The sequence below is a fragment of the Macaca fascicularis genome, chromosome 12, assembly GCF_037993035.2.
Source record: "Macaca fascicularis isolate 582-1 chromosome 12, T2T-MFA8v1.1".
NCBI lineage: Eukaryota > Metazoa > Chordata > Mammalia > Primates > Cercopithecidae > Macaca > Macaca fascicularis.
In genome coordinates, this window is record NC_088386.1 from 48,243,684 (window position 1) to 48,270,953 (window position 27,270).

Consider the following 27,270-nt stretch of genomic DNA (forward strand, 5'->3'; position numbering starts at 1 on the left):
CATTTCAACACTTGAAAATACTGAAATACGTAGAAGCAAGAGGCAGATTGCGAAATATGTTGAGGCTCCAGTCTTTATAAAACATAGGACTTTTCAGCTTGTAGGCCCAGCCTTTAGATACATGAGAATAATATTTAAAATTCTATATCTAGGTAATGCTTTGTTTTCTGAAAACTGAAATTCAGGGGATTATCTTAGAACTAAGAATCTTTGATGGGTATTTGTCCTTTGGAATGGAATTTGATTTAAAACCGTTTATAAAGGCAAAATTAATGCTAACAATTTGAAAGTTTTACTAGGTTCATACATGGTCAGACTTACAAGAACATAATAATTGGATTGGACTTTTCCTTAGGATTTTAACTTTGTGTTATAATTAGCAAGCATTTATGGCACCCACTTTATATGTCTGGACCAGAATGGATGCTTTTCATAGTGGAACAGTATTAAATTTCTTTGGTCTATATTTTCCATGTTTCAGAGAATTTTAGAAAATTCAGTAGTGTTCTAATCTAGTTTATTCATGCCAGGAAAGTTACGATTTTAAATATAAATTCCAAAATAAGAACATCTAAGATCTCTAGTTTATTCTAGAAATTTGGGGGGGACATGAAGACAGGAAACTAAATTAAATTTATGTATGTTATTCTAATACTATTGTTGTTACTACCACCTCTAGCCTACCTCATGGACAGGTTGTAGAGATAAAAACATTTACTTGAGAGACTTTATAAATGTGAAGTTATACCAGTTACAGTTATTAATAATCATTGGTACTACTGGCCTTCATTATTAGTAAACTCCCAATTTTTTTTGTCTTATAAATATATCTTTTAAAATTTTGGCTTGACTTCAGATGAAATGTGAATTTGTATATATGTATGTTATGTGTATATATATATTTTTAATGTTTTAATCCCTATCTGTATGTGAAACATAAAATCATATGCTTTCCAACAAATTTTAGTTCTGTGTTTTTTAGGTGGATAAATAATAATCTAAATTGACTAAGAGTTAAGCCTAACATTACAATGCCATCCCGTAGTTTACATGGGTACCACTCAATTAGAAGTTTACTTTAATAACAGGTATAAGTCTAAGGTAATGAGACTCATTTCAAAAATCACCAAAAATAAATCATATTTTTTCCTTATGTTTATATCTCACTTCCCTGAATTCTAGCCACACATTTCTTGCTGTTTAATAGACCTTGCTACCTGGATTTCAGAAAGCATTTTGCACTTAGAGTGATTAAAACTCTAGTCTTTGCTTTGAAGCCATCAGTATCCACCCATTTCACTCACCAGGGCTTGAAATTCTTATTCATTATATTTGTCCATTCATGAAGTCCATTCCTTCCTGACTTTTTAAATGTTGTTAGAAAGCTTCCTGTTAGCATTTTCACTGTTTTTGTACTATTTAAGGCTAGTATACTTGACTTCTTGGCCTTCTTTCCTCTAAGTTTTCACTCTTCTAATTCACCCTATATACCGTCAGCCCTCTGTATCCATGGGCTCCACATCCTTTAATTCAACCAACCATGGATAAAAAATATTTGGGAAAAAAAATTAAAATACAACAATAAAAAGCAATACACATAAAAAACAGTATAACAAGTATTTACACAGCATTTACTTTGTATTAGGCATTATAAGTAATCTAGAGATGATTTAAAGTAGAGGGGAGGATGTGCATATGCTGTAGGCAACTGCCATGCCATTTTATATAAGGGACTTGAACATCCATGGATTTTGGTATTTGTGGGAATCCTGGAACCAATCTCCCAGTGGATACCAAGGTATAACTGAACTGCTGTATTTCCATTAACAAAAAGAGATCTAGCCCTCTGTTGGTTAAAAGCCAGTAGCTTTCCTATTGCCTTTAGAATAAAGTCCAACTCTTCAGTATAGCAGAATAGTCCTTCCCCAAATGACTCTACCCTACTTTTCCAACCTCAGCTATTTCCCTACTGCACCCTATATTGTAGTCACATACCAGATTAGCTTGACATCCCCCACATAAACTATGCAATTTTGAGATGTCATGATTTTACTCTTGCTATTCTCTCTTCCTGGAGTATCATTTTCCCTTTCACCTTCTCTTTTACCACCATCACGATTCATTAACCTTGTAAATGTAAGAAGCCTTTGGGGTTAGAGAAGGTTTTAGTATTCTCTTAAAGATCTGCTATTCTGAGGGCATTTAACAGTTAATTTTTTAAAAAATTATCTTTGCTTTTTGTATTAAATTAGAATCAATTTAGTAAAAGGCCTCAATTTTCAATGTATTTATTAGTGTATTAGTCTGTTCTCATGCTGTCTAATAAAGACATACCCAAGACTGGGTAATTTATAAAAGAAAGAGTTTTAATTGACTCACAGTTCCACATGGCTGGGGAGGCCTCACAATTGTGGTGGAAGGCCAAGGAGGAACAAAGGCACACCTTAAATGATGGCAGGCAAGAGACGATGTGCAGGGGACTGCTCTTTATAAAACTGTCAGATCTTGTGAGACTCACTCACTATTATGAGAACAGCAGCATGGGGGTAACCACCCCCATAATTTAATTACCTCCCGCAGGGTCCCTCCCACAACACATGGGAATTATGGGAACTGCAATTCAAGATGAGATTTGGGTGGGCCACAGCCAAACCATGTTATTATGCCCCTGACCCCTCCCAAATCTCATGTCCTCACCTTTCAAAACCAATCATGCCTTCCCAACAGTCCCCCAGATTTCAGCATTAACTCGTAAGTCCACAGTCCAAAGTCTCATCTGAGACAAGGAAAGTCCTTTCTGCCTATGAACCTGTAAAATCAAAAGCAAGTTAATTACTTCCAAGATGCAGTGGCGGTTCAAGCATTATAAATACACCCATTCCAAATGGGAGAAATTGGCCAAAACGAAGGGGCTACAGGCCCATGCAAGTCTGAAATTCATTAGGGTAGTCAAATCTTAAAGCTCCAAAATGATCTCCTTTGACTCCATATCTCACATCCAGGTCATACTGAAGCAAGAGTTTGGTTTCCATGATGTTGGACAGCTCCGCCCCTGTGGCTTTGCAGGGTACAGTCTCCCTCCTGGCTGCTTTCACAGGCTGGCATTGAGAGTCTGCAGCTTTTTCAGGCACATGGTACAAGCTGTCAGTGGATCTACCATTCTGGTGGCCCTCTTCTCACATCTCCACTTGGTAGTGCCCCAGTGGAGACTTTGTGTGGGAGCTCCCACCCCACATTTGCCTTCTGCACTGCCTAGCAAAGAGGTTCTCCATGAGGACTCCACCCCTGCAGCACACCTCTACATGAACATCTAGGCATTTCCATACATCCTCTGAAACATAGGTGGAAGTTCCCAAACCTCAGTTCTTGACTTTGTGCACCTGCAGTCCCAACAACACATGTAAGCCACCAAGGCGTGGGGTTTGCACCCTTTGAAGCAACAGCCTGGGACGTACAGTGACCCCTTTTAGCCACGCCTGGGACACAGGGTACCAACTCCTGAGACTGCACAAAGCAGCAAGGCCTGTGAAACCATTTTTTTCTCCTAGGCCTCCCAGCTTGTGATGGGAAGGGCTGCTATGAAGACCTCTGACATGCCCTGGAGACATTTTCCCCATTGTCTTGGCAATTAACATTTGGCTCCTCATTATTTCTGCAAATTGCTGTAGCTGGCTTGAATTTCACCTCAGAAAATTGTTTTTTCTTTTCTGTCACATTGTCAGGCTGCAAATTTTCCGAGATTTTATGCTTTGCTCCCTTTTAAACGTAAGTTCCAATTCCAAACCATGTCTTTGTGAATGAATAAAACTGAATGCTTTTTTTTTTTTTGAGACACAGTCTCGCTGTGTCATCCAGGCTGGAGTGCAGTGGCACGATCTTGGCTCACTGCAAGCTCCACCTCCCAGGTTCATGCCATTCTCCTGCCTCAGCCTCCTGAGTAGCTGGGACTATGGGCACCCACCACCACGCCCAGCTAATTCTTGTATTCTTGGTAGAGACAGGGTTTCACCATGTTAGCCAGGATAGTCTTGATCTCCTGACCTCGTGATCCACCCATCTCGGCCTCCCAAAGTGCTGGGATTATAGGCGTGAGCCACCGCGCCCAGCCAAAACTGAATGGTTTTAAGAGCACCTAAGTCAACTCTTAAGCACTTTGCTGCTTTGAAATTTCTTCCACCAGATACCCTGAATCATCTCTCAAGTTCAAAGTTTACATCTCTAGGGCAGGGGCAAAATGCTCCCAGTCTCTATGCTAAAGCATAGCAGAAATCATCTTTTCTGTTCCAGTTCCCAATAAGTTCTTCATCTCTGTTGGAGACCACCTCAATCTGGACTTCATTGTCCATATCAATATCAGCATTTTGGTCAAAGCTATTCAACAGGTCTCTAGGAGGTTGCAAACTTTCCCGCATTTTCTTGTCTTCTGCACCCTCCAAACTATTCCAGCCTCTCCCTGTTACCTAGTTCCAAAGTCATTTTCAGGTATGTTTACAGCAGCACCCCACTCTACCAGTACCAATTTACTGTATTAATCTGTTCTCACACTGCTAATAGAGATATACCTGAGACTGGGTATTTATAAAGGAAAGAGGTTTAATTGACTCACAGTTCCATATGGAGGCGGAAGCCTCATAATGATGGCAAAAGATGAAGGAGGAGCAAAGGCACATCTTATGTGGCAGCAGGCAAGAGAGCATGTGCAGGGGAACTGCCCTTTATGAAACCATCAGGTCTCAAGAGACTCACATACTATTAGTGGAACAGCCACATGGGAGTAACCACCCCCATGATTCAGTTACCTTCCACCAGGTCCCTCCCATGGCATGTGGGGATTATGGGAACTGCAGTTCAGGATGAGATTTGGGTGGGGACACAGCCAAACCATATCAGTTAGTAATTATGTTTTTTTGTTTTTGGGTTTTTTGAGACAAGGTCTGGTCTGGTTCTGTTATCCAGGCTGGAGTACAGTGGCGTGATCTCAGCTCATTGCAACCTCCACCTCCCAGGCTCAAGTGATCCTCCTGCCTCCTCCCCTAATGAGCTGGGACTATAGGCGTGTCACCATGCCAAATAATTTTTGCGTTTTTGTAGAGGCAGGATTTTGCCATGTGCCCCGGCTGGTCCCAAACCCCTGAGTTCAAGCAGCCTGCCCACCTTGACCTCTCAAAGTGCTGGGATTACAGGCATGAGCCACTGCACCCAGCCTAGTGGATCCAGTTTTAATATGAAATGGTGTCATATTAGAGCCTTAGATTATGTACTTATTAATCTCTGAAAATGGTTTTGAAATGTATACAAAATATATGTTGTATGTGCACAAATGAATACAAAATATAAATAAATACAAAATATACACATTCATGTCTATAAATACAAAATATAAAAGATGTGTATTTATATTTTTGTTTGTATATGTGTATATATTTGCATATAAATACAGAATATATATACACAAAAATATGTATAAATACAAAATAATGCGTGTGTGTGTGTATATATATAATGTAGTCCTGGCTACTGGGAAGCTGAGGCAAAAGGATTGCTTGAGCCCAAGAGTTTATTATACAAAATAATGTGTATATACATTTTGTATTTGTACAAAATAATGTGTACGTATATACAAATATAAATTATATATATACCCAAATATAAGTGAAATATTTACACACACACAAATACAAACGAAGTTGAGTTTTATCGTCAAAACCCTGCCCTCTAGTGTTCATGGAAAATATGCAGTTACTTCAGAAATGTCAGATTAAGTATATTCTCTATGTCACCAGTAGAGTGAGTCCTTGTACAGGGAAACAACTCCGCATTTTGAGAAAGTTGAAATCTTCAGACTTAATATTTTCTTTGAAATCAAATTGATATATTTTATCAATGTGCAACATCATACTTTTATAAAAATATCTTTGTGACAGGTTATGTGTTTTCTCACCTAAAATAAGCAATAATATTAATGAAAGCATTTTTCCTAATTATATAAAAGTAATTCACATTCTTTGTTGAAAATTCCAAAAAAAGAAAAAGAAAAATGGAAATAAGGAAAATTACTGCTGACATTTTAATGTATATTTTTCCATTCTTTATGCATATTTTAAAAATCGAAATTGGGATCACAATGTATATAGTTTTTTGTAAGAGAGTAAAATAAATCATATCTAACTGGTTTGTTAAAATAGTAGTATTTTGCTATCTCTGCAGACTTAAGTACCTGGGTTTTGTTTTGTTTTGTTTTTTTAAACAGAATAGTGGAAGTGGGAAAACCATTTGAGAAGACCATATTTACTGTGACTATCAATTGTGTTTCCCTAGAAACAAACCCCTCAGAGGAAGAATAAAAGTAACATTCATTACTGTTTAGTAAATATTAGGTGACATATTTAATGAAATCATCAGTTTGGATCAATAATTCATAAGAAGAGGTTGAGATTAGAAATAAAAGCATTTTCTTATATTAAAATCTTTTTATGTTTACTGTTATTTATTTATTAGATAAATCTCAGCAACTTTCACTTTTACATAAGCACAAGATGTTTAGGAAATACAAGATAGAGAACTTTGCAAGATATATTTCCGGATAGGTAGTTAATGGACTTCAACAGGTATGTTTTTTGGAAAGATGGTTCCATGTATTCCACTTTGCTAAGTTAAAAGATATACTGCAATATCACATATATAAACTTGCCAATTAGTAAGCTGTCCTTTTCTTTGTGTATTTATTCCAGTAGACTCGATAGAAAGTCTTGTCTTGGTTGTTATTAAAGGTTTGTTAACAGTGTTAAAGAACAAGAGGCAGAGGCAGTAAGTTTAGATTTTGGGGAATATCTAAATAGGCATTCCCATTTTTGACTATGTTATAATTCATTATCCTGCTTCTTCTACACTACCTACTCAACATCTCCAGTTCATTTCTCATCACTTTTCCTTGTTCATTGTCTGGGTTTTGTGAGTGATTTCCAAGAGACAAATATAACAGTATGTGTATAGTCAGTATTTAACATTTTGGTTATCAACTTTAATTATAGTTTTCAGGAGTTAATGCATCTCACTATGTTACCTACCCATGGAAAAATACTGCATACAAGGAAAAACTAGAACTTTAAAGAATCATGGGCTGGGCATGGTGGCTCATGCCTGTAATCCCAGCACTCTGGTAGGCCAAGGTGGGAGGATGGCTTGAGCCTAGAACTTTGAGACCATCCTGGGCAACATAGTGAGACACTGCCTCTACAAAAAATTTTTAAAATTATCCAGGTGTGGTGAAATGCGCCTGTATTCCTAGCCACTCGGAGACTGAGGCAGGATTGTTTGATCCCAGGAGTTCAAGGTTGCAGTGAGCTATGATCATGCCACTGCATTCTAGCCTCGGTGACAGAGCAAGATACGCTCTTTAAAAAAAAAAAAAAAAAAAGAACTTTGGGGATTGTTCTAGGCTTGGCCAGTGGCAGCAGAACTTTTAAGTCCTTTTGATTGGGAAAATACTAGTTGTGGATACTAGCTGTGCCTTACAGTGTGTTTTCCTGAACAAGTATACCTTTTAAGCTAATATTCTAGGATTTCTAGGGGTGTTTTAAGAGAGTCCTATTAAACATTATGGGGGAACTAATGCCCTCCTAAGCCACCCATCTCTTAGGTTTTACTATTAGTCTGGTGTTTCCATTTTTTAATAAAGAAATCAAGTCTCAGAAGTTTAAGCCACTTGCACAAAGTCAAGTAATTTGCAAGTAACATAGTTTGCAACTGACTCTGTGTTTATTTTTATTCACCGTACTAGCTAACTTATCTCCTCTGCATTATGAAATTAATCATCAGTAAGAGGAATTTCACTAATTGAAATAGCATCATTTTATTGACGATTAACAGGCATTCTGAGCTTTTGCTATGTGGCAGTTTTGCCCCCACAATATTGCTAAATCAAAATCTGTTCTTAACATCAAACTTTCTCTGTCTTCTCCATTGTCTTCTCGTAGTACCTGTATTCCACTTTTAAGACTGCACTCCACATTTCACATCACCTATGTTCAAGCTTCATCTAGTGGTGAAAGTATGTAGCTGCAGGTTCATAGTTATTCAGTGTGCTAGAAATAAAAACCACTCTGATAATAAATGTCACATCTAGGATAGAAATGTTACTCTATAGTAGTAAGTTTAGTGGAAAAATGATAACATGAGTGATGCGTCTTATTGCTGACATGAAAAAACATTCACAATTTTGATCAAACGTCAAATTTAACAGCACATACTGAACCTTCACAGTAGGACATTAACATTGTAGGAATACAAAACAACCTGGGGATTCCAAAATAAGTCATTCTTGGCAAGTAAAGTTGGTTTATTAATTTTAAATCTAGTTAATTTGCATAACCTAAGTATACAGAATACAGTGGCAAGCACCCCTAGCATGTAATGATTTCTGTAGCTGAAATCATTGTGATGGGAGTTACTATGCCAAGGAAGCTCCTTAATAGGTCTATTATTTTATGCTAAAGATATCCACAGATATTTCTTTCCAAGGAGGAAAAAAAATCAATGCTTGTGTTTAAAGTTATGAGGATAGGCCAACTCTGTAAATGGAAATAAAGTACTGCTGAAAATTTCAAATTACAAGCTTATGCTGATCAAAGGTATATAAAAGTAAGATTTCTGGTGAGTTGGATATCTGAATCCAAAGCTTGGATTGTTGAATCATCTAGTGAGAAACTGATTTTAAATGATTTTCTCTCTCTTTTGAGATATGCTATAGAAATAACATGTCTTGCAGACACAGCATTGTAGTTTTTGGAGCATGTCTCAGTTCTTAAATCTTCAATTGACTTCTGTGCTAAGAGATTTCTTATCCTGAATCTTATAACTGAATATGAGTCTTTTTGAGGCATAGACTGAATTGTTTTGAAAATAAATCTCGGCCGGGCGCGGTGGCTCAAGCCTGTAATCCCAGCACTTTGGGAGGCCGAGACGGGCGGATCACGAGGTCAGGAGATCGAGACCATCCTGGCTAACACGGTGAAACCCCGTCTCTACTTAAAAAAAATACAAAAAAAATAGCCAGGCGTGGTGGCGGGCGCCTGTAGTCCCAGCTACTCAGGAGGCTGAGGCAGGAGAATGGCATAAACCCAGGAGGTGGAGCTTGCAGTGAGCCGAGATCCGGCCACTGCACTCCAGCCTGGGCAACAGAGCGAGATTCTGTCTCAAAAAAAAAAAAAAAAAGAAAGAAAAAGAAAATAAATCTATACCTTGAGTACAACTCTTTGTTCAGTTTAATGACCTTAAATATCTATGTTTATGCTAAAAATGTTTTTTTAAAGGCATCATTTAAAATGTTCCTACATAGCTCTTTTAGAGACCAAAGCCTTCAAAGTCATCTCACAGATAGTCATTTTGAATTATTAGAAGTCAAGCAAAATTATTATATTTTTATTATAACTAGACTCAGTTTTAAGTTACAGTATTTGTTCTTCAGGTGTCCTTTGAATAATTACATTTGTGCATTTCCTAGGCAGATTGGAAGACACTGTTGAATGTCTATTTTATAGACGTCAGCATAAATTTACTCTTACATTTTTAGAGAAGTTTGAAGTTTGGTATCTCCTCTTTCGATGTATTATTGGTTGTGTTTATCAAATAACCCTGTATGGCTTATTTGATACAGAGTTCATGGTCAAAATGCAGGGAAACTTCACAGTTACTAGTGTTATATCATGATTTTTAGGCATATGCCAAGGTAAAGAGTGGTGTCTTTTTTTCACAAATGCCTGCTTAAAATATAATCCATGAGATTAGATTGGCAGTTTGCATTATTTCACAGTCAATATACAAATCAAAGGGTATCTGCTACCTTCCTCATGCTATCAGTCTTTATTGTCTGATCACTATGAATTATCCGTCTATTTCTTCTTCTTCCAACCACAAATAACATTTGATAAGTACCATACACTCAATTTTAGAAAATATGCTTTTAATTTAATTTTTATTTAATGTAACATTATGTGCATCCTTGTTTAAAAAAATTGTATTGCCTTACAATGCAATCTGGAATCTGCAAAATAAATTATAAGTGAGAAAGAAAAGGGAACAAGTTAATTTTAGTTTGAATTAATTTTTGGTAAATTGTTTTTATTAACTATTTTAGAGAGTAACGTGATCTGTTAATCTTTTACATGTGTTACTTTCTATGTAAAGTGTTCTGTATGTAATTAGATGCTAACATTTGTGTGTGAGAGCATGTTGTTAACTGTAGTAGGGAGCCACAGATAGTAAAATACTTTGACACGCGAATTTCCTGGAGCATTCAGTATTCAGGATTGGCATCCTGTATTATAATATTACTTTTCTATTCAACATTAATTTGGGTCTTTAAAACATTATTATTAGAGTTTTCTCTGACTTCTTCACATTGAGGGTTATGAAGATAGAGAACAAATAAAACAGTTAAATCATAATATGCAATTCAAGAAAAGGGAACAAGTTGATTTTTGCTTGAATTGCTTGAAATTTGAAATTTCCAGCAGCACTCGATTTTCTTTAATACAGTTAGCCTATCCTCATAACTAAATATAAGCATTGACTTTTCCTCCTTGGAAATAAGTATCTGTGGACATCTTTAGCATAAAATAATATACAAGTGTTACAGGTTCTTGACGGGCAGATATATAAGCCTTGGAGATCAAAAACAGTGGGTTAGTTAGTATTCAAATTAGAAATTTCTTTTCCACACAGACTAGATTTAACATTGAGCACAATGAAGTGACTCTACTACTTTGATAACAGATTCTGGAGAGCTGCCTCTTTGTCAAATCAGATTCTTTATTGCCATGAACTAATGAAACAGATGTCAGATGGCTAATTGCAGTAGGAGAGAAAAGCTACTGACAAAAGAGATGGATCAGGAACTTGGCCTTGATACTTGAGTATCATGAAATCTCATTATCTGGGGACTATTCAGAGCCATCAGTTACAGTGCTGTCACTATTAATGAATATATTGATGGCATTGCACTGCAACTTCTTGAAGTAAAGGGTTAAAGTACATGCATATCTTGTAAGATATATTTCATTACTGTTCTGAATGGAGATGTACATAGATGTAACAAAATCCTCTAAGAAATTGTATTAACTATTGGTTTTGTTTTCATAAAGTGATACAGCTAATAAGTGTTTGCTTTGTAGCTTTTTTTTTTTTTTTTTTTTTTAAAGACAGGTTCTCACTTTGTTGCCCAGGCTAGATTGCAGTGGCATGATCTTGGCTGACTACAACCTTTGCTTCCTGGGCTGAAGCGATCCTCCCACCTCAGACTCCTGAGTAGCTGGGACCACAGACATGCGCCACCACATCTGGCTAATTTTTGTATTGTATTTTTTATAGAGACAGGGTTTCGCCATGTTGCCCAAGCTGGTCTCAAACTCCTGGGTTCAAGTGATCCACCTTCTTCAGCCTCCCAAAGTGCTGGGATTACAGGCATGAGCCACCTTGCCAGACTGCTCTTGCTTGTGCTATTTACAGTGTTATAAATGAGTAGCTGAAAAGGCACAAGTATCCCTATGCCCAGAGCAATACTGATAAGAAATACTTGAGAGACAGTGCTTGCCAGTTTTGTACTTGGAACCCTTTTTGTTTAATAACCTATAAATTACCAGAGGCAGCTTGATACAATTAAAAAGGGTATTGAAGTCAGGAGACGTAGCTTCCAAATCCAGCCCTACCCTAGCAGAAGGACATTTGAACAAGTCAGTTAGTGCATCCAAGCTATAACTTCCTCATCTCTAAAATGGAGTAAAAACAATGGTACCCCATAGGCAATAAGTGTAAGTTTACTAAAGCAACAGATATGTCTGATGATAAAGCAAATAGAGTGTCAGAGGTTTTCTTTTCTTAAGGTTTTTTGAGCTAGAAGTGTGACCATGGACTACCACAAGTTGCCAGTTATCTTTTCTTGGATAATTGTTATTTATCCTGAGATTTTATTTTATTTTATTTTATTTTATTTTTTTTTTGAGACAGGGTCTTGCTTTGTTGCCCTAGGCTGAAGTGCAGAGTGGCACAATCATGGCTCACTGTAGCCTCAACTGCCTGGGCTCAAGCAACCCTGCTGCCTCCACCTCCCAAGTAGCTGGGACTACAGGCGAGTGCTGCTATGCCTGGCTAAGTCTTTTATTTTTATTTTTATTTTGTAGAGATAGGGTCTCACTAAGTTGCCCAGGCCAGTCTTGGAACTCCTGAGCTCAAGCAATCCTCCTGCCCTAGTCTCCCAAGGCACTGGGATTACAGGCATGAGCCACCACGCCCAACCAAGAAGTACTTGTTAATATTATCTCATTTAGTTTTTATAAGAACACTAATGAAAAGAATTATTGTCTTCATTTTAAAGATTGAGAATTAGATTTTCTGGTAGGTTAAAATAGTCCTGTGAATAGTATAGCCATGACTAAACTCCAGTGAGGAGAGAGCTAGCTTTCCAGGTCTTTCATTCTGATCATATTAAACTGTTGACCTTCCTGTACTCTCCATTGTCTCTTGCTTCTGGGCATACTGTTAGGTGTTTAGAACACTAAATCCCTCATATTCAATTTTAGTTTAGGGATTAGCTCTTCCTTGAAATTTTTTCTCCCCTTCTACAAGCTGAATGGCTCCTTTATGTTCCAGTAATACTGCCTGCAAAAGTTAGTGTACTATGTCACTAGATTCTGTTATCTTCGAAGGCAATACTGACTCCTACTCCTTTCTCTCTCTTTTTTTTTAATTTTTATTTTTTGTTGTTGGTTTGAGATAGTCTCACTCTGTCACCCAGGCTGGAGTGCAGTGGCATGATCTTGGCTCACTGCAACTTCTGCCCCCTGGGGTTCAAGCGCTTCTCCTGACTCAGCCTCCAGAGGAGCTAGGATTACAGGCCACCACACCCAGCTAAGTTTTTGTATTTTTAGTAGAGTTGGAGTTTCACCGTGTTGACCAGGCTGGTCTCAAACTCCTGGCCTCAAGTGATCCACCCACCTTGGCCTCCCAAAGTGCTGGGATGGCAGGCGTGAGCCACCATGCCTGGCCAAAATTTTTTTTGTAGACAAAATCTCCCTATATGCTCAGGATGGTCTGGAACCCCTGACCTCAAGCCATCCTCCTGCCTCAGCCTTCCAAGGTGTTGGGATTACTGGCATGAGCCACCGCATCCAGCCCTACTCATTTCTGTATCTCCCATATGTAATTTAATACCTGATACCGAGTATTCTGTAAATCTTGGTGAATGAAAAGGGAATTGAGGAAGTTATAAAGAACTTTAGAGTAAAAAGTAAGAGGCAAAGTCATGTGTGTTACTATTTCCTTAATGAGAGACATAGCAAAGAGGTGAAATTAGGGAAGCATTCTCTTTAAAATTCTAACCCCAATTTCTTAAATAACAATGGTCAAGTTCATTGAAATACACACAACTTTGTCTGCTCTTCAGCAATTTCTAACAAGTAATTTTTAGGACAAAAGGATACAATAAAGTTAATGTAGTTTTATGTTTCTAAAAAGGAAATGCTTTTTAAGTTAATAAAATATAGTGTTGCTTGTTTTTGTTTGTTTGTTTTTCAAGCTTCAGGTTTAGTGTTAAGATCTTTTGATTCCAGATAAAGAACTAACTGGTAGTTACTCCAAACAAAGCTTATATACAGCTTAAAAACTTTCAGGAATTAGAGATTCCTGGGCTAGGGACAGAATGAGAAATCAAAGGCAGCTCAGATGTGTGAAAGGGGAATAGATTAGTACCATCTTGCTCATGCCTTCTCCCTCTGAGCCAGTCAGACACGGAAACGAATAGCCAGTTGGGTCTATATATGAGCCTTTAACATAACTTCTTATTCTGGCAAGCACAGAGAGCTTTCTGCTTAAAGCAATATCAGCTGGAAATGAAGTTATTATTTTAAATTACAAGAGTTCTGTCATAAAAGCATCTCTGACATGTGGGAATACCTGCGAGGGAAAGAAAATACAGGAATAAATAGGGCATGGAACAATTATTCTAACAGAGTGGAGTCTGGTGTTTAGTACTGTGGTATAGAGATTCAGTTCAGATCAACCAAAACTAGCATAAAAACAAACTGAAACATGACAAGAGACCTGCTCAGTTCTGTTATTCTGTCTCTTTTTCTTTTTAAGGTAATTTATTTGGAATTTTTGGAAGTTGCTTATTCAGTACTTTAATTTATGCTTCAAGATGTAAGAATATAGCCACTTAAATTGCCAAAGTCATTGAATTCATTTGAATCTTATATTTTAAATGTATTCCATTCCTGAAAAATGAAAATAATTAAAATATAATTCTTTTATAATATATTCACTTTGCAAGTTACTATTTAATAGTAATGTAAATATATTGCTAGACATATTTCCACAGAATAAAATCTAGATATAAATAATGGAAGTCTGGGTTCTCCAGTGAATTATAAAAGGAGAAGTTGTTATGTAGGAAGAGGGTAATATCAAGCAGAAAACACACACACACACACACACACACACACACGAGAGAGAGAGAGAGAGAGACCTGTAATTCTCCCATTTCTTTCTTCCATCTACTTCCTGGGTTTGCCTTTATACTACGATTGTTTGTGTTTTTGTTTTGGTTTTAAAGCAAGTTTAGGTTTAGGTGTTTTACTTGGAAGGGAGAATCTAAGTCGATGGTCAGGAGAATTTTTTAAAATCTCTTCTGCAGCTAAGTTTCTTTCCTATATAGCTAAGATGTATTGATCATTTACTATGTGCCAGACACCTGGTATTCACAACAGCTTTGTAAGGGTAGATTCTATTTTTGTTTCCATTGTGTGGAGAAGGAAATTGAAGGTCAAAGAGGTCAAACAATGTTGCTCTCTTCATACTCCTTGTAAGAGGCAAGGCTGGCACTCAGACCCGTGTTTATCTAATCATAGAGCTTGAACTCTTAACCACTATCAGGGACCACATAAGTACTTCATTGTAGAATTTTTTATTATTGAAAGGAATTCTCTAGAATCAGAAAAAGGTCATACCTTCTATATAGCTTATCTTTCAGGATTTGGAAGTAGATCTGTTGTAATGAGCCTTTCTTTGTAACTACATCTCCACTCACGTTTTAGACTTATTGAATAATATTTTTTATTTATTTTCATTTTTATTTCAGAAATGTTTTGCAGTATAAAAGAACTTTATCTCAGCATAATAAAATCCACATTTAGGAATCCTAACTTTTACTTGAAGAAACATTCCGGTTTTGCCATTGAGTACTCTATTTATTTTGCTACTTATTCTTTCATATGGTCAAATGAACAGTCACATCTTACAGTGTTGAAGTAGCAGGTTAAATTATATCCACTAATTTTCATCATAGATAGGTTTCCTTAATTGACTCTCTGGGACTAAAATATTTATGTAGTTATATCCTCTGCATCATTGTTCTAGTTTTAAGTACAGGTAATGTTGACCAATAACCTGTTTTAATAGGTAAAAAACTGTACATAATCTCTTTGAGGTATTTTTTAGGATTATTTCTTGCTACCTGGAATACTTACAAAAATGTAGAACTAAGACTGGGCACAGTGTCTCACATCTGTATCCCAGCACTTTGGGAGTGCTGGGTGGATCACCTGAGGTTAGGAGTTCCAGACCAGGCTCGCCAACATGTTGAAACCCCATCTCTACTAAAAATACAAAAATTAGCTGGGCATGGTGGCACCTGCGCTTGTGATCCCAGCTACTTGGGAGGCTGAGGCACGAGAATCGTTTGAACCTGAAAGGCGGAGGTTGTAGTGAGCCAAGATCACACCGCTGCACTCCAGACCAGGTGACAGAGCAAGACTATCAAAAAAAAAAAAAAAGAAAAGAAAAAAAGAAAGAAAAAAAGAGAAAGGGAGGGAGGAAGGAAGGAAATAGAAGTGACCTTAGGTTCATCTGATCCAGTTTTTCTCCTGATAAGCACAAAATCTTAAGTTGGAGTTCCACTTCTGGTTCTTTTATTTTCCCTTTACATGATGATACCTCTTTTGTCTGTCAGTCCATTGCTGTACCTGTTAAAACCTGGGTCAAAACTTGTATCGTTAAGGAAACTTAGCCTTGTTAATAATATTGTTTGCTCTGCTCGTTTACATTTTATATCCAGTTAACACATTTAAGCAAAGGAATGTTTTAGGAAAATTCAGTGTATTTAAGTATATGGAGAGAATGTCAGCAACTTAGAATTTCTTTGTGAATTTGTTTTAACCTGTCACATTTATATATGCAAATAATAATTGTAGTAACATCTCCACAAATAGTCATGCCATTTTCAAAAAATATATAAGCCTTGTAAATTTTGAAGTAAAATGGAAGGTCTTCAAAGTGCAACATTTCTATTATGTTGCCATTGAAACCATGGGATTTTTTTTCTTGTTTTTATCTTTTACCTCATTCAGTAATGCAATCTTATCCACTACCCACTTTTGAAGTTTGGCAGTATTAATAATAAATAATGCTATAGTTTTACTTGAATGGAAATTTTTTAATTTTTATCTGATCAATTTTCCCATGCTTGACTTTTTTTTTATTTTTAGTTGACACATAATAATCATATTCATTAGTGGAATACAGAATGAATGATAGTTTGATACAATGTATAATGATCAAATCAGGCTAATTAACGTATCTGTCACTGAAAACATTTATCATTTCTTTGTATTGTGAGCATTCAAAATCTTCTCTTAAAGCTTTTTGAAAATATGCAGTAAGTTATTGTTAACCATATTTACTCTAAAGTGCTATAGAACAGTAGAAATCATTCCTCCTGTCTGATCGTAATTTTGTATCCATTAACTAACCTCCTGCTATCCTCCCCCACCCCACCCACTGCTGTTTCTTCCCCTACTACCCCACCACCGTTCTCAACCTCTAATAACCACAATTCTACTTTGTACTTCTATGAGCTCGTTTTTTTTTTAAGCTTCCACATGTGAGTGAGAACTTGTGATATTTATCATCTTATGCCTGACTTATTTCACTTAATGTCCCCCAGACTCATCCATGTTGCCAGGAATTATAGTATTTCATTCTTTTTAATGGCTGAATAGTATTCTGTTATGTATATGTACCACATTTTCTTTATCCATTCATCCGTTGATGGACGCTTAGATTGAGTCCATATCTTGACTATTGTGAATGGTGCTGCAGTAAATGTGGGGTACACGTATCTCTTCAATATGCTGATTGTCATTCTTTTGGATAAATACCCAGTAGTGGAATTGCTGGATTATATGGTAGTTCCATTTTTAGATTTTTTAGAAACTTCATACTGTTTTCCATAATGGCTATATTAATTTATATTCCCATCACCATGTTAGACTGTTACACAGGATTTCAGAAATTATAGTCATTTTGCTTTATTGATCTAAATTACATAATAAAGGTAAGTTGCTTCTCCTGATCAGGCTTATTCTTCTGGGATTAGGTCCTTTCCTTTCCCTTATGTTTCTCTTCATGAAATTGTAGAAGAACCAATGAACAAAAATTACATATTCTCCACTCAGTCTTTTCAAACCCCTCTACCCTTCTGTTACCATAACAGTGTTTTCCTGCTTCAGAGTATGGAAATAAAAGGTCATGACTTGCAATAATAAGAACCATTCTGGAATCCATAGTAGACTCCATGATGAAACTGAACAAAACTGAAACCAAGCCTGGGCAACATGGCAAAACCATATCTCTACAAAAAATTAGCCAGGTTTGGTGGCGCATGCCTGTAGTGCCAGGGTTACTTGAAGGAAGGCCTTGAGTGAGTTGTCCAGGTCCTTGGTGTTTTGAACAAAGAAATGAACAAAACCCTCAAAGTAACAAAGGAACAAAATGCATGAATGAAGCAGCAACAGCAGGGATTTGTTAAAGCGAGAAAGCGCTCCACAGGGTGGAATCGGGCCCGAGTAAGCGGCTCAAGGGTCTGGTTACAAAGTTCTCTGGGTTTTAAGTACTCCTTTTGAGGTCCCTATTGGCTGCCTCTCATCTGGATGAAGGATTTGGTCTTTTGCTAATTAAAGGCTGAGGTGAATTGGCATCCTGTGCAGGACGTTTGCCCTTTCCATCTGAGATGTAGTGGAAGCGGGAAGGTTGTAGGGAGAGTAATAGTCTTTGATCCTTTGTTACTCTGGCGTGGGGAGATGGGGTTTTTCCTTTCGGTTTAGCTTTAAGAAGTGTGCATTAATTGGCTTTAGTTCCCTGTCCTGGACCCAGGTGTTTTCCCTTTGACTGAACTTTAGGAAATTATCACAAATTGGCCTTAGATTCCCTGCCCCCAGACCTTGGTGTTTCTCTTTTAGGAAGTTAGCACAGACTGGCCTCGAATTCCCTGCCCCTAGACCCTATTCTCCTGCCTCACCAGTCACTTGGGAGGCTGAAGTGGGAGGATCACCAGAGCCCCTAGAGGTGGAGGCTGCAATGAGCCATGATCATGCCTCTGCAGTCCCGCCTGGGTAACAGAGTGAGACCCTGTCTCAAAAAGAAAAAAAATAAAAGCAGAAGACTGAAAGGAAGCCACCATTCTTTTTACTCCATGTAGATATGACACCTCTTTTGAAAATAAGCTGAATCTTGATTATTTCTATACTGCTAAATAAAAAACTGATTCTTAGGAATAAGGAGGAAAGAACCTGTAAAGAAATAATTGTAGGTTTTGTTCCTCTGACTTAAAAATGCCTTATTGGTAAAACATCTCCTCACCACCACCCACATACATACACTCAGAAACATAGATCTGTTTTTAGATCCTGTAGTCTGTAGTCTATTCAAATGTCTTTTTTATTTCTGCATCAGTTTACTTCTTTTTAAAACTACTTTGATTGTAGGTTATGATTTGAATTTTTAGAATATTTATTCTTTTTGCACATTTATTGTATCGGTGAACTGAGTATCAAAATGTCAATTTCCTTTTTTTTTTTTTTTAATTTAAGTTCTAGAGTACATGTGCACAACATGCAGGTTTGTTACAAACGTATACATGGCCATGTTGGTGTGCTGCACCCATTAACTCGTTATTTACATCAGGAATATCTCCTAATGCTATCCCTCCCCCCTCCACCCACCCCACAACAGGCCCTGGTGTGTGATGTTCTCCTTCTTGTGTCCAAGTGTTCTCATTGTTCAATTCCCACCTGTGAGTGAGAACACAAAATGTCAATTTTCTACCAAGAAGAATCCTATTGAACTACTACTGAGATCTCATTGAATTTATAGGTGTTTATTTAAAAAAGAAAGAAAGAAATTGACACCTTGACAGTGCTGAGTATTCCCACGTTATGATAGATACCTCCCTTCATTCAGGTCCTCTTTCTTTTTTTTTTATTTTTTTTTCCTAGACAGAGTCTCGCTCTGTCTCCAGGCTGGAGTGCAGTGACTTGATCTTGGCTCACTGTAAGCTCCACCTCCCGGGTTCACACCATTCTCCTGCCTCAGCCTCCTGAGTAGCTGGGACTACAGGCACCCGCCACAATGCCTGGCTAATTGTTTGTATTTTTAGTAGGTACGGGGTTTCACTGTGTTAGCCAGGATGGTCTAGATCTCCTGACCTCGTGATATGCCCGCCTCGGCCTCCCAAAGTGCTGGGATTACAGGTGTGAGCCACCGCGCCCGGCCCAGGTTCTCTTTTAATGTCTGACAGTAAAGTGGTTTTTTTTTTATTGAGATATAATTTACATAGGATAAAACTTTACTCTTTTAAAATGATTCAGTAGTTTTTAATATTTTCACTAAAAACTACTGAATAACAATATTCAGCAACCATCACTGCTTTCTAATTCTAGAACATTTCTGTCACTCCAAAATGAAAACCCCATACCCATTAGCAATCACTCCACCATTTCCCCCTCCCTCTATCCCCTGGAAACCCATTGTCTACTTTTTGTCTATGGATTTGCTTATTCTGGACATTTCATATAAATGGAATCATACAGATTTTTTTTTTTAATGTATTCTTTTTTGTTTACTCCTTTCACTTAGCATACTGTTTTCAAGGTTCATCCACATTGTGGCATATGTCAGTACTTCATTCCTTTTTAAGGCTGAATTATTTTCCATATGGGTATACCATTTTTTTATCCATTCATCAGTTGATAGACATTTGGGTAGTTCTACTTTTTGACTATTAGGAATAATGTTGCTATGAACACTGAGGTACAAGTTTTTGTGTGAACTTGTTTTCAGTTTTCTTGGATATATGCCTAGAGTGGAATTGTTGGGTCATATGTTGGGTTTAAGAAACCTCCAAACTGTTTCCTACAGCAGCTGTATCATTTTACATTCCCACCAGCGATGTATAAGACTTCTGGGTACATGTGCATAATGTGCAGGTTTGTTACATATGTATACTTGTGCCATGTTGCTGTGCTGCACCCATCAACTCGTCAGCACCCAACAACTCATCATTTACATCAGGTATAACTCCCAATGCAATCCCTCTCCCCTCCCCCCTCCCCGTGATAGGCCCCGGTGTGTGATGTCCCCCTTCCCGAGTCCAAGTGATCTCATTGTTCAGTTCCCACCTATGAGTGAGAACATGCGGTGTTTGGTTTTCTGTTCTTGTGATAGTTTGCTAAGAATGATGGTTTCCAGCTGCATCCATGTCCCTACAAAGGACACAAACTCATCCTTTTTGATGGCTGCATAGTATTCCATGGTGTATATGTGCCACATTTTCTTAATCCAGTCTGTCACTGATGGACATTTGGGTTGATTCCAAGTCTTTGCTATTGTGAATAGTGCTGCAATGAACATACGTGTGCATGTGTCTTTATAGCAGCAAGATTTATAATCCTTTGGGTATATCCCCAGTAATGGGATGGCTGGGTCATATGGTACATCTAGTTCTAGATCCTTGAGGAATCGCCATACTGTTTTCCATAATGGTTGAACTAGTTTACAATCCCACCAACAGTGTAAAAGTGTTCCTATTTCTCCACATCCTCTCCAGCACCTGTTGTTTCCTGACTTTTTAATGATTGCCATTCTAACTGATGTGAGATGGTATCTCATTGTGGAACTTAAAGTATAATACTAATAATAATAATAAAAAAAATTTTTATATGGTGTGATGTTGGGGTCCAACTTAATTCTTTTGCATGTGAATATCCATTTGTCATGGCACCATCTGTTGAAATGACTATTCTTTACCCATTGAATTGTCTTAGCACTTGTTGAAAACCAGTTGACCATAAACATAAGGTTTTATTTCTGGAAAAAAAAAAAAAAAAAAAGACTTCTGATTTCCCCACATCCTCACCAACACTTGTTTTCTTTTTCTTTTTTTAAATTATAACCATCCAAGTAGTGAGTATGATGCATAGTATCTCTTGTGGTTTTGATTTCCATTTCCATATAACTGATGACATTGAGCATCATCAGCTTTTCATGTCCTTGTTGGCTATTTGTATGTATATCGTCTTTGGATAATTGTCTATCCAAATCCTCTTAAAATCCTTTTAAAAATTTGAAGTTAAAAATTCAAATCCTTTTAAAAATTTGACTCTTTGTCTTTTTATTTTTTACTTATAAGAGTTATTTTATATCTTAGATAGTAGACCCTATCAGATATATGATTTGCAAATATTTACCTCCATTTTGTGGGTTTTCATTTAGTGATGTCCTCGGAATCACAAAGGTTTTTAATTAGATGATGTCTAATTTATGTTTTTTCTTTAGTTTCTTGTGCTTTTGTTGTCATATCTAAGAATCTGTTGCTTAATTCAAGGTCATGAAGATTTATACCTATGTTTCCTTCTAAGACTTTTATAGTCTTAGTTCTTGTATTTAGGTCTTTGGTCCATTTTGAGTATATTTTGTATATTGTGTAAGGTAGAGGACCAAATTCATTCTTTTGTGTTCAGTTGTCCTGTAACACAAAAAATACACATTAATTTGAGATGAATTATAGAGCTAAATATCAAAAGAAGAAAAGTAAAACCTTATTAAGATACCAAGTATCTTCATAACCTTGGAGTAGTCAAAAATTTAATGAAAAAGCCACCAAAAGCACTAGCCATTTTTTCAAAATACTAACTGGGACTTTATTCAAATTAAGAACTTCTGTTTATCAAAAGATCTTATTAAGAGAGTAAAAAAAGACACACCATAAACATTATTCACAATATATATCTTTAACAAAAGATTGGTATCTAGAATATGTAAAGAACTCTATAAACCAATAGAAAAAATGAGAAAAAGTTTTGAACACAAACATCAAAAAAGAGGCTTTCTGAATGGTCAGTAAGTACATTAGTTGTCAGAAAAATAAATATTGAAACCACTACAACATACTCTGCAGACCCACTAAAATGGTTAAAATTTAAAACACTGATAATATGAAGTGTTCATGATGATGTGGAACAACTTAAACTCATACATTGCTAGTGGAATGTAAATTGGTACAACTATTTGGGGAAAATGTTTCATGCTTTCTACTAAAGCCTAATTTTTATCTACCTTATAACTCAGCAGTTTTACTCCTAGGATCTATCCAAGAGAAATAAGTGCAGATGCCCACCACCCACCGAAAACATGTTCACAGTGTCTCTATATGTAGGAGCCCCAAACTGGAAACACCCATCAGTAGTAAAATCAGTAAATACATGTTGCTATATACTGCAGTAAAAAAGAACAAACTAATACTGCGTACAACATGGACGAATCTCACAAAGACAGTACTGAGCAAAAGAAGCCAGACACAGAAAAATATATATTGTATGATGCCGTGTAGATGTAGTTTCAAGAGCAAGTGAAACTAATCCTGGTGACAGCCCTCAGTTTTGCAGTTACCTCAAGATCTGCAGGAGATTAAGTTGAATATTTAAAAGGGAGCTTTTTGCGGTGCCAGAAATGTTCTCTATCTTTATGTGGTTGGTGAGTACATGAGAGTCTACCACAGTAAAAATTCATTGAACTGTATACAAATGTTAGACATTTGTATTTTACTAGTATGCTTTGATTAAAAAAGTGAAATGCATGTATAGATATAGATTGGATGAGGTAGACATAGTATTTAATTATCATTTGTTGAAGATATTAAACTCATTAATTAAAGATAATATTTTCATTTTACTTGAGTCACTTTTAAACAAGTCTTCTATAGAGTTTTGACAAAGGAGAACCATAATTTCTTCAGTCTTTATTAACAGACTTTAGAGATCACAAATTAGAGTCACAAGAGAGAAAGCCTGCAGGGACTGTCTGTGTCTTCCTCCAAAGAGGAAAATCATGGTGAATATTTTGAAAAGAAGCTTTAAATTAAGTGATTTTTCAAAGATTTAAGTCCTTTGCCTAGCAGTAGTCTGCGACAATTGCTACAGTGTTCCCAGTGGGAATATGGTACATTTGAGATGACAGAAAAACTAGGAACCACTACTCCCAAGCATTTTTTCATTGCCATTAAAATGCATTGCTCTGCCTGCTTAGTAAGGAAGTCACTGAACATTTGAGCATATACATCTCAGTGAAATTCAATTATACCAACATTGTAGTTGTCGGCTTAGTAAACTGAACTTTAAAGTTTTTTCTATTTTTGTGGGATTGTGAGGATCACAAACTACTAAAATAGAACAATTAACTCTGGGAACCTTTTGATGATTAACTTTATCTGGTGAGTACAGTCATCCCCCTTTATCTGTAATGGATTGGTTCCAGGATTCCACACAGGTGTCAACATCTGAGGATACTCAAAGTCTCATACAAAATGGCTTAGTATTTGCGTATAACCTAAGCCTATCCTCTCATATACTTTAAAACATCTCTGGATTATTTATAATATACCTAATACAATGTAAATGTTTTATAAATAGTTGTTGTATTGTTCAGGGTTTGACAAGGGTAAAAAGTCTATACGTGTTCTGTGCTGATGCATTTGTTTTTTCCAAATATATTCTACCTGCTTGGTTCATTTTGCGGATGTGGAACCAGCTGATATGGAAGACTGAACTGTATTAATTTAAAAGTTTTTCGGATCATCACTAAATATTTTATGATGAATGATAATGCTGATTGTTCAATTTTATGATTAGGTTTCTGTTCACTAGTCATCAGTATATATTTGAGGACTTTCTTTTTTAAAGGGACAAAGCATTATAACGTTTACGACATAGATAGGTAATATAGCTAGGTAGATTAACCCTTAATAGCACATGAGAAGCGTCTTAGACTAGCCCTAGTTGGGTAAAGAAAGGTTGAGTCAAAAGAGTAAATAATAACTCCTTTGGAACAGAGCAGGGGACCGTCAGGAAGCATCAGGGTCTGTGTAGCTTAAGATGAATGCAAAGGGCTGTCCTTTGAAGAATGTACCTTCTTCAGTCTCTGTCACAGATACTGTGTGACTGGAATCACTATGAGGTGCTCTTCAAGTGTTAATTCAGAGCTAAGTGCTTCTCTGGCTTTGGCTACTCCTTAGGAAAGGAGGACAGGATATGGGTATTATGACCCTCTCAGTCCGGGGCCCTTACTGCTTTTGTCTTTTGGCTTTTACTTCTGCTAGTACATCTTCCTGTATGTCCTCAATTTGTTATGCTCCAGAAGGGGGAGTATTCTGTTCTGCCTTCTAGAGAGTCCCAGTGGGATACTACCTTGTTTTCTTTTTAATATGTCTCATTCTTATTAGGATAAGCAAATAGCATTATTGCAATACAGTTAGTGGGAAAAACTGTTGTAAGATTGTTACAAGATAAAGGAAACAAATGTCAGGGCATATCATGCACATAAAAGTTACTAAACTCGTCGGCACTCCTAGCAATCATAAAAGAGATATGTCTTTGCTGATTCTTAAGAACTCATTGAAAACCACTTCAGTTAAGTAACCTGTTAGATTTATAGCTGAAATATCTATAAATGACATAGGGAGTTCCTTCATATAACCTAAAAGTGGTGCAAACAGAACAAATACTTGAAATAATATGTATTTTAAGTTAAAGTAAGAACAGACAGCAGGGAAACACACTGCTAATTAATGAAAGAACTGTTTGTAAAATAACAAAACTTATACCTTAGAATTAGGTTATGGCTACACACAGTGACAATGAAACACAGTAAAGAAATATAGGAATGAAACTCAGCATTACTCATCAGTAATGAAATCGAAACAACTATATTTGTTAACCAGTACAGTTTTGACATAGAACTTAATAAGAGCTATCTACTATTTATCCTGCAGATGTCCAATATTCTTTTTTTAAGTTTTGTATTCATATGTGAACATTTGGGAAATACACTCCAAGGTCATAAGTATTTTTGATGAAAACTTTTGGTGTCTTTTTTATACCACATTACATTTTTCCTTTTTTGATTTGTGTTTTTCTTTTTTTCTAGGAAACTGACTGGACATTCTTTCCACATGGGCTATAGCATGGCGATTTTGAATGGCATCGTAGCTGCTCTTACTGTAGCATGGTGCCTCATGTAAACCCACACTGGAGCAATATTGTTGGCAAAACTTAATCATGATTGTTTTCTAATAACAAGAAGGAGCATCATTGTCTACTCAGAAGACTGAGAAACCTGCTGTTCATTATGTAGTTCAGATATTTATCACAATCATCATCATTGTGGAAGACCTTTTAAAGCATTGTTTTAGAATGTCTGAGTATTAAGATACAGATTAATTGGCAATATCTGAGTATTAAGTACTTTCTTCAGAGTATAAGATGTTTACCTCATCTTTTTACTTTTGTGTGTGTAGTTCTTTCAAGTTGTAGAAAACATTTTAATGTAATTTAAACTCAAAAACTTGAATACAGGACAATGCTTGCCTTTTCATGTACGTACTACATTTTTTGCTAAGAAATACTGATATTTCTGTTTAGTTAAGGTAGAAATACTTCTTATTTATACATTTAGGAAAGCAAATAATGCCTACTACTCCGACTTTCATAGAAGCTACTTTTAAATCAGAATATTTAATTTTTGATATTCATATAATTAATAGAAGTTGCATTTATATTTTTATGGGGCATAGTTCCTTATGTGTTTTTTAATGTATTTTCATACTACACATTGAATTTGTATGTTTTTAAAATTATTACATCTAGACAACTGTAAATATTATTTTTTTAGCTAGTGCAAACCTAGTACCTGCCATTTTTACTAATTTTTTCTTTAAAAAAAGCAAAAAAGCACATTGACCTAAGTTTAAAATTAAATAAGTTTATTTTTAACAAAAAATGCCTGAAAACAGGTAAATTATTTAAGTCATTAAAATATTGAGAAATTTGAAATTTTTACTATTTCTATTTCCACAATTCCAAATATTTATCTTGGTGTATATATTGTTCTTTAACAGAACTTGCATTATTTTGTTTTTAATAAATATAAACATGAAATTTTTGTATGTGAGAATGATTGAACTAGTTTGTTCTTAATCTCAAAAATTTAGTTACCAAAGTAGAAGAGGTGTTTTGATACTAGATATTAAAAACTACATATAGTTCATATAATTTTATAATTTTCCTCTTTAAATGCGCTTCTGTAATTGTGATATTTTGTTTTCTAAGTAATGAAGCCTTAATTTTTCCCCTCTGTTATTAAACACCTTTGATATTTAGAAAGTTACCTCAATTTTAGAAAGATGGGCTATTTCCAAAGCTGTTTTCCCTGGCCATAGGAAAACTTACAATAAGAAAGCATTGTGTAGTCAGACTGCTTATTCAGGCTAAGTGGGAATGAATTTGTGCAGTGTGTTCCCTTATTATCTACTGAATGTTCTTACTGACTAAACAAGATTTCTAAAAGTCTAGCATTTCTTTTACTATTCAAAACTCTTTGGTTGCAAATGACTAATACTGCTCCAATTTAAATTATCTGAAGTGTGTGTGTGTGGGGGTATCTAAATATCAATCCCATGGCTTAAGTATTCCTACCAGAGTGGTGGTTGCAGTGAATCTGTTTTCACTCCCTGCCTTCCTTCCTGCACCCTTAAACTCCTCACCCTTTGACTCCAAAGGGCCTTTTCATTGCAAAGATGTATGCAAGTAATTTATCTTTTCTCCACCCCTCTGTATTCCCACCCACCACCAATGTGAGTGGCTCCCTCCAGATTCTTTGTGTCTAATGACTAAGAAAGTTATTAACAGTAGACCCCAGAGATACGTAGACCCTAGACAGTCATGTGCCATATAACAGCATTTTGGTCACAACAAACTGTGCTTATGACAGTGAATTCCTCAGTAAGATTATAACACTGCATTTTATTACTATACCTTTTCTCTGTTTAGATACACAAATATTTACCATCGTGTTACAGTTGCCTGCAATTTTCAGTACAGTAACATGCAGTAC

General features: G+C 36.3%; 1 protein-coding gene across 4 annotated transcripts in view; it reads left to right on the forward strand.

Moving 5' to 3' along the window:
- ARL6IP6 (ARF like GTPase 6 interacting protein 6) overlaps positions 1 to 26,315 on the forward strand; it is a 42,700-nt gene extending 16,385 nt beyond the window's left edge. For all 4 annotated transcript variants that reach the window (XR_012421109.1, XR_010579870.1, XM_005573195.4 and 1 more), the window contains one exon: positions 25,306 to 26,315. Coding sequence is in view for 2 of the 4 variants with exons in the window: in XM_005573195.4 (XP_005573252.3) it covers positions 25,306 to 25,399 (94 nt within the window). In the remaining 2 variants the exon portion in view is untranslated. The remainder of the gene's footprint in view (positions 1 to 25,305) is intronic.
- The last annotated feature ends 955 nt before the right edge of the window (positions 26,316 to 27,270 follow it).